The following is an 8384-nucleotide window of genomic DNA, read 5'->3' on the forward strand; positions in this document are numbered from 1 at the left end:
CCAGAGTAAAACAAACAATTGCCCATTTTCAGTGTCAGATAGAACATTGGAGCGCATTGATACCCCGGCGGCGTCGTCACCGGAGCGGCCAGTGTCAGTGTGGGAACATCGACGGATCCGTCACAGAGACGTCGCCGACTTGTAGACCTGGCCACGGGGAAGAGAGGCCTCCGGCTCTGGCGAAGACGGCGGCATCCTCTTCACCGGTCTGAGAACTGAACAAGGGAGACCGAGACGAGTCTCGGTTTTTCACAGCGGTCCCCTTACTCGCCAAAATAAAATAAAAAGCGTCAAAAAACTAAAGTTGGGCGACGTAGCGAATGTACAGCTCATGCTCAAACTCGGCTCCGCCAAGACGTGTAGCCGTGTGCAGGAGACTGCGTGTGCAGGAGACTGCGTGTGCAGGAGACTGCGTGTGCAGAAGACTGCGTGTGCAGGAGACTGCGTGTGCAGGAGACTGCGTGTGCAGGAGACTGCGTGTGCAGGAGACTGCGTGTGCAGGAGACTGCGTGTGCAGGAGACTGCGTGTGCAGGAGACTGCGTGTGCAGGAGACTGCGTGTGCAGGAGACTGCGTGTGCAGGAGACTGCGTGTGCAGGAGACTGCGTGTGCAGGAGACTGCGTGTGCAGGGCGGCCTCGAGCTACGATTTGAAGAGATCACTTGCGCTTCCAGACTACGGGTACATCTCGAGGCAGGGTTACTCCGGTAAACGTCTTCCCTTTGCCTCCTCATTTTGGGGGGCATCAGTCGGCGCTGCGAACGAGGAGTGAGCGCCGAGCTTTCTGCGCTCCGAACGCAACGATGGATGTGCGGGATGCCAGGGGTTCGATGTCGTCTGGGGGTTAGCGACTTGGAGATTCGCGATGGAACGCGCGGTGAGTTGTGGCTGTGCCCAGGAAACGAGAGGTTTGTTCGCGGTTCGGGGTTTGCGGTTGTGGAAACGATCGCTAGAAGAATAACAACCAGCGAACGACTTAGACATTTGACTTCAACCGAATTGTGAGAGCCGGGCAAGCGGCAGTCGACTCGACCGCGACTTCGATCATCAATTCGCTCATTCGGCGCCGTGCACGTGCACGGCATCCGCACAAACAAACCCGCACGGCAGGAGGCCCCACGTGATCACGCCATCGGTGCCACGTGATCACGCCATCGGTACCACGTGATCACGCCATCGGTACCACGTGTCCCACGCTCGTTCACGGCCGCAAACGTTCCCGTCTGTGCGGCAAGCCGGCAAAACCATGTTTTGGTGTTTTCAAATGAGATTACCGGTAATACAAAAAAAACCCAATAAATTGTAAGTCGAAGAAGTGCAGGTTGTGTGTACGTGTGTGTTTGTACGTGTGTGTGTGTGTACGTGCGTGTCTGTACGTGTGTGTGTGTGCGCGCAGTGGGAGCGTTAGTGTCGAGATTAGCGCTGCGCTGCGCTACGAATCATGTGTCCCGAGTTCCATTCCCGCTCACGGTTAACACCAGTGACGATGATCTGAACTGGTTCTGGGCCTTCCCTAGGTCGACTCAGCCTCAAATGAGTGCCTGCTGCAGTGTGTAAAGATCGCCACTAGGGAGACAAAGGCGGCCGGGTGTGGTGTTGACCACCCACCCCCTGGTGTGCCGCGCCGGCCTTCATAGGTGCTGCTCGCTCACAGAACTTGCCCCCAATCGTCTGTTACAGGCTACACGGGGGGGGGGGATCTTCGTGCAGAATTGGGAGGGAGAGAGGGGAAGGCATTGGCATGGCCGCTCCGTGGTGGTGTCGGGTGTCGATGCCACCAGAGCTCCTGTGTGTGGGGGTGGGGGGGAAACGTCGTCTCGGCGTGGCGGCGGCGTCTCTCTCCGTCTCTCCGCGATGCCCCCTTCGCCCCCTGCACGCGGAGTGGTGTTCGTCTGCTTCGTACGGGAAGCACCGAATGCGATGCAGACTTTGTCCACTCGATGTATTGTCACAGTCGTCTCTGTAACGACTCCGCTTCACCCTTCACTGTGCACTCGTGTGACGGGAGGGCGTGAAGTTAGTGGTATGACGCTGGTGGTGGTGTGATGGTGGTGTGGTGCTGGTGGTGTGATGTGAGTGGTATGACGCTAGGTGAGGTACTGATCGGATCGAGCCTGGTGCCCACTGCCTCTCTGCACCACTGCACAAGTCACGTGACCCCCCAACCAGCAGAGTCGCGCACCGCTCGGCTGACGCCCACCTCCGCTCCACAGCAGCGGTGGCCAACCCAGCACTGGGTGTCCACGCTGGTGGATCTCAAAGCCCCCCCCCCCCCCCCGTGATCCACCCAGAAATCTGACCCGACAATAAACCCGGAATAACCCCCGTAACATTCACTACGTTACAGGGACTCCTCTACTTACGAACGAGTTAGGTTCCAGAGGCACTGTTCGTAAGTCAATATGTTCACAAGTACCAACTTTACTCCTGTCCATTCCAAACTCGTTGTACGGCGTGTCCACTAGACACGGGGAAATGGCTTTACAAGTTGTATAATCACCTGTAGATGCCACTGGTTCTTCACGTTCTGCAGATGTAGATGCCACTGGTTCTTCATGGTCTGTAGATGTAGATGCCACTGGTTCTTCATGGTCTGTAGATGTAGATGCCACTGGTTCTTCATGTTCTGTAATTGTAGATGCCACCACCACCATCTATTGTGTGGTGGTTAAACCTACGATTCTTGGTCAGCACAGCGGCAACTGGACATACGGACAGGTTTGTTCGTATCTATAAAAGTGCATAAGTCGAATGTTCGTAAGTAGAGCATTCCCTGTGCAAACTACACAGCGCCACCTATTGCTAGAATTTTTTTATACTCTTTGGGTCTTTCGGTAAAGTCACGTAGATAGACAAATAAAAAATCACGACGTTTCGGTCGCAACAAAAGCAATCGTCTTCAGGTGAAAAAAATTCAGTCAATAAATTATTATTTTAGTATGGTGGGAATTTGTATTGGCACGTCGGCCGTAACGGTAGAGTCGTCTGTTTGCATTTCAGAGATCCACAAATGACGAATTTTGCGATCCACGTATTTGGCCACCACTGCTCCCGCGTGAAACACGGCCGGCGTTCACACCGCAGCCCTGCGCACCTCAATGCCACCGGGTTCAACACTGGGGTCAACACTGGGTTCAGCACTGGGTTCAACACTGGGTTCAACACCGAGTTCAACACTTGGTTCAGCACTGGGTTCAACACTGGGTTCAACACCGAGTTCAACACTGGGTTCAACACTGGGGTCAACACTGGGTTCAACACCGGGTTCAGCACTGGGTTCAACACTGGGTTCAACACCGGGTTCAACACTGGGTTCAGCACTGGGTTCAACACCGGGGTCAACACCGGGTTCAACACTGGGTTCAGCACTGGGTTCAACACTGGGTTCAACACCGAGTTCAACACTTGGTTCAGCACTGGGTTCAACACTGGGGTCAACACCGGGTTCAACACCGGGTTCAGCACTGGGTTCAACACTGGGTTCAACACCGGGTTCAACACTGGGTTCAGCATTGGGTTCAACACCGGGGTCAACACCGGGTTCAACACCGGGGTCAACACCGGGTTCAACACTGGGTTCAACACCGGGTTCAACACTGGGTTCAACACCGGGTTCAACACCGGGTTCAACACTGGGTTCAGCACTGGGTTCAGCACCAGGTTCAGCACTGGGTTCAGCACGGCACCAGGTCAGGAAGGGCTAAACAAATCTGGAAGATTTTGTGCTGCTTTTTCCTGGATTTTTCTGTTTGCGCGTTGTCACTTTAAGATGCACCCGATTCAAGAGCCGAATGGCTCACAGAGTGATACCAAATAAATGAAACAAACTGAAAACTTATCGACCAGCAGTTATGACAAATGCATCTCAAAGCAGACTTCCACCATTTACAGGATGACTCATGTCGCGCTGTACTCGAGCCCCACGGGAGTTTTAGTCAACAACCGAGACAGCCGTGAAATCCACAAGAGGAGCTGCTGCTGCTGCATCTACAATAACCACCCCCACCGCTCATCGCTCGAGCGCCTAAACATCCGAGCGTTTCATCACGAAGCTTCACACGGAGTCTGCAAATTCACTCGCACGCACACACACAGTCGGCGGGGCATGCAGAAGACGAGTCGGGCTAGCAGCCTGAACGTGCGAAGCTGGTGCGGCTTTTGTTTTGTCTTTCGCGGTGGGAAGTTTGTGTCCTCACAAGCAAAGAGAATCACAACGGGCAGCGCGCCGGCGTGCACGGCACACCCCCAAAGCAACAGCCGCTATTTGCTACGGCTCCCGCGGCCAGGCAGCGCGAGAGGTCGCGCGGAGGTCACAACATCCCACAGATAGGACACGAGGTCAGGGTACAGGCCCAGTGGTTAAGGATTGGCGAGTGAGCTTGCGGCGTTCGGTTCGCGCGCCAGGAGTCGATGTGACTTTAACCCCCTGCCCCACCCCCCCCCGGAACTTCTGCGAGGCGTAGCGAGGCAGGGCAGCGGTTTCCCAACCCGGTGGTCCACCACGGGGAAGTAGCCCACGAAGTGGCTCAAGCTGCTGCTGCTGCCACGATGATGTCGAGTCGTCTTCACGGTTGAAGACGTCATCGGTGCACGGCGGCGGTTCGCGACTCGCTTCCAGGAGAAGCGGAAGCGAGTCCTCGCTTCTCTTCTCTTCTCCGCGTCTGTCCTCTTCTCTTCTCCGCGTCTGTCCTCGTGCTTCGCGTCGATGCACGGGGCACAGCGCACAGAGCAGGCAGGAGGCGCGGGCGAGTGCCTCTCGCAGCCGCCGCGAATGAAAGTGCGCACGTGAATGCGTACGCCGGGGAAAGTCTGCGGCCGCTCCCGGGCCCAGCGACCACGAGTTCGGGCCGCGTAGGGGCCCCCCACCGGGCGCTTCCTGCGGCCCAGCCGCGGGCGCACGCAGGGAGCAGCACGAACCTCCTCGTGGTGGCCACGGGCCATCCGCACGCGGAGGTTTATTACACCAGAGCCGCTAGGAGCAAGTGCCTCCGCTCGCCAGGCGTTGCAGATTCCCACTCGTCCCACATGTCAGCGCTGAAAGGCCGTCGTCGCGTACGGAGGGTGGCCACCCCTTTCCCCTGTGGACCAAACCCGGCCGTGTTTCTTAGGCGGCCGAGGTCTATCAGAAGTGTGCAGCGCACCGCAATGAATTCCATCGCGACACCGGTGCCAGATCTCGGGAGCAATGTCTGTCGTGGGTCAAACCCAGACAGGTGGCCACCCGCAGGGCGATGCTGCGGCGCTGCACCGCCCATCCACGTCCAGGACTGGCCCTGCCGCTCGCGTGTGGCTCCACCGGCTCCACCGGGCCGCGTGCCGCGGTCGGCGCGCGTCTCCGGCTCACGCGGTCCCAGCGAGCGTCCTGGTCTCACGCGGCCCCCCAGCGGCCCCCCCAGCGGCCCCCCCCAGCGGCCTCGCCTCGGGAGTGGCCGCCTCGTCGCGCCAGAGAGCGGCGCGCGACGAGCCGCGGCGGCTCCCCCGAGGGGCGGCACGGCGCACGGCCGCCAAGACGCCGCCAACACGTTCGGCCGGGACGGCGAGGAAACCGGCGGAGGAGCAGGAGGAGGAGCGGCGGCGGCGTGAAGCGGGGCAGGGCGGGGCGGGGCGGGGCAGGGCGGGGCAGGGCGGCGGCCTCCGTGGCGCTCAGCCGGTGCCGTAGGAGGAGAGCAGCGCGGCGTCCACCGGCTCCATGCACGAGGGGCAGGTGAAGGAGCGCACGAGCCAGTCGTCGATGCACTCCACGTGGTAGGTGTGCAGGCAGGGCAGGTACCGCACCGCGTCGCCGCTCACAAACTCCAGCATGCAGATGACGCACCTGCCACCCACGCACACACGCACACACACGCACGCACACACGCACGCACGCATGCATACACGCACGCACACACACACACACGCGCACACACACGCACGTCGCAACGACAACAACGACGCGGGGTGACGCGGGGCGGCGGCAGAACATTCGTCACCTGCTGCAGAGGTTATCCGACCGCCCCCCCCCCCCCCCCGGTCAACACCTGCGGGTGTCATCAGCTGTGACGATATTCACGATTAACGCGCCGGACAAATCGCGGCACGCATTAAAGATGCCGCGGCGTCACTCGCACAGAGCCGCCCGTTTGTGCTGATAGCGCCATGCGCTCAAAATTGTCAAATTAAAAAAAATTTTCAGGATATCAGTTTGCTTCTTCTACTTTTAACAATCGACTAAATTGGGAGCCAGCGGAATGTGTGTCCCCAACTGGGATCGTGTTGGAGGACACTCCCGAAAGAGATCTTGACACTCAGGGAGGCTTTCATGTGTAAACAAGTGAAATCATGATGATAACAAAGACAAAGATCCCCCTCATAGCCTTAACAGACTGTAGGGGCAAGTGGTGTTAGCGAGCAGCACCTATGAAGGCCGGCACAGCACACGAGGGGATGGGTGGTGAGTGACGTGGTGAGTGGCGTGGTGAGTAGCGTGGTGAGTGGCGTGGTGAGCGGGGTGGTGAGCGGCGTGGTGAGCGGCGTGGTCTCACTCGCGGCCCGTCTTCTCGCTGGGCCCCGCGTCGTCGTAGAGGCCGTGCGGCAGGTGCTGGATGAGGCCCAGGCGCTGGGCCACGCGGAGCTGCTCCTCAGGGCCCCTGCCCAGCGAGTGGTGGGGCACAGCCTCACCCACCACCACCACCTCCTCCTCCTCCTGCTGCTCCTGCACAACCACAACACAACGACCCCCCCACCCCCCCACGTAGCCTGTGACAGACTGCTGGGGCTCACGAGGGGGCGGGTGGCCAGCACCACGCCAGGCCGCCTTGTCTCCCCCCTGGCCCTCCCCCTAGGGGAGGGCCAGGACCGGCTCAGATAATCGTCACTCGGTGTTGGCTGTGAGCGGGAATCGAACTCACCACACACACTCACCACACACACTCACCACACACACTCACCACACACACTCACCACACACACTCACCACACACACTCACCACACACACTCACCACACACACTCACCACACACACTCACCACACACACTCACCACACACACACACATACTCACCACACACACACTCACCACACACAGTCACCACACACAGTCACCACACACACTCACCACACACACTCACCACACACACTCACCACACACACTCACCACACACACTCACCACACACACACACATACTCACCACACACACACTCACCACACACAGTCACCACACACACACACTAACCACACAGTCACCACACACACACTAACCACACACACACTCACCACACTCACACTCACCACACACTCACCACACACTCACCACACACACACACACCACACACACACTCACCACACACACACTCACCACACACTCACCACACACTCACCACACACTCACCACACACACACTCACCACACACACACTCACCACACACACACACACTCACCACACACACACCACACACACACTCACCACACACACACTCACCACACACACACCACACACACTCTCACCACACACACACACACCACACACACACTCACCACACACACACTCACAGAGAGGGTTCATCTCTGTGGTGAACCCTCTCTGTGGTGAACCCTGTGGTGTGGGGGAGTTGTGTGGGGGGTGTGTGGGGGGGGGTGTGGGGAGTGTGTGTGTGGTGAGTGTGTGTGGTGAGTGTGTGTGGGGGGTGTGCGTGGGGGGTGTGTGGGGGGGGTGTGTGGGGGGGGTTTGTGGGGGGGGTGCGTGGGGGGTGTGCGTGGGGGGTGTGTGGGGGGTGCGTGGGGGTGTGTGGGGGGGGGTGTGTGGGGGGGTGTGTGGGGGGGGTTGTGTGGGGTAGGGGGGGTGTGTGTGGGGGGGGGGTGTGTGGGGGGGGTAGGGGGGGGTTGTGTCGAGGGGGGGGGTTGTGTGGGGGGGGGGTCACAGTCGCTCGCCCTGCGTCGCACTGCCCCGTCAGCCCCCCAGGTGCCCCCCCCCCCCCGCGGCTTGCCTGGTAGGGGGGGGGTGGCCCCGCCTCCGCGTCCCCGGGCTCCGAGTCGCGCAGCAGCGAGAGGTCGTCCAGCGACGCCGCCTTGAGGCAGTTCCCCATCGCGGGGGGGGGCGACTCAGAGCGTCGGGGTGGAGGGGAGGGGTTGGGGGGTGGAGGGGAGGGGTTGGGGGGTGGAGGGGAGGGGTTGGGGGGTGGAGGGGAGGGGTTGGGGGGTGGAGGGGAGGGGTTGGGGGGTGGAGGGGAGGGGTTGGGGGGTGGAGGGGAGGGGTTGGGGGGTGGAGGGGAGGGGTTGGGGGGTGGAGGGGAGGGGTTGGGGGGTGGAGGGGAGGGGTTGGGGGGTGGAGGGGAGGGGTTGGGGGGTGGAGGGGAGGGGTTGGGGGGTGGAGGGGAGGGGTTGGGGGGTGGAGGGGAGGGGTTGGGGGGT

At 60.1% G+C, this 8384-nt stretch overlaps 1 protein-coding gene across 1 annotated transcript; it reads right to left on the reverse strand.

The window, feature by feature from the left end:
- Positions 1-2931: 2931 nt before the first annotated feature.
- LOC144731318 (RING finger protein 11-like) lies at positions 2932-8097 on the reverse strand. The gene is made up of 3 exons (XM_078612376.1): positions 7961-8097; positions 6521-6684; positions 2932-5814 (listed from the first exon to the last, which is right to left on the reverse strand). The coding sequence occupies exons 1-3, from the start codon at positions 8057-8059 to the stop codon at positions 5643-5645; spliced, it is 435 nt and encodes a 144-aa protein (XP_078468502.1). The 5' UTR covers positions 8060-8097; the 3' UTR covers positions 2932-5642.
- Between the last annotated feature and the right edge of the window lie 287 nt (positions 8098-8384).

This window comes from Lampetra planeri, chromosome 38, assembly GCF_965212315.1.
Source record: "Lampetra planeri chromosome 38, kcLamPlan1.2.h2, whole genome shotgun sequence".
NCBI classification, from domain to species: domain Eukaryota; kingdom Metazoa; phylum Chordata; class Hyperoartia; order Petromyzontiformes; family Petromyzontidae; genus Lampetra; species Lampetra planeri.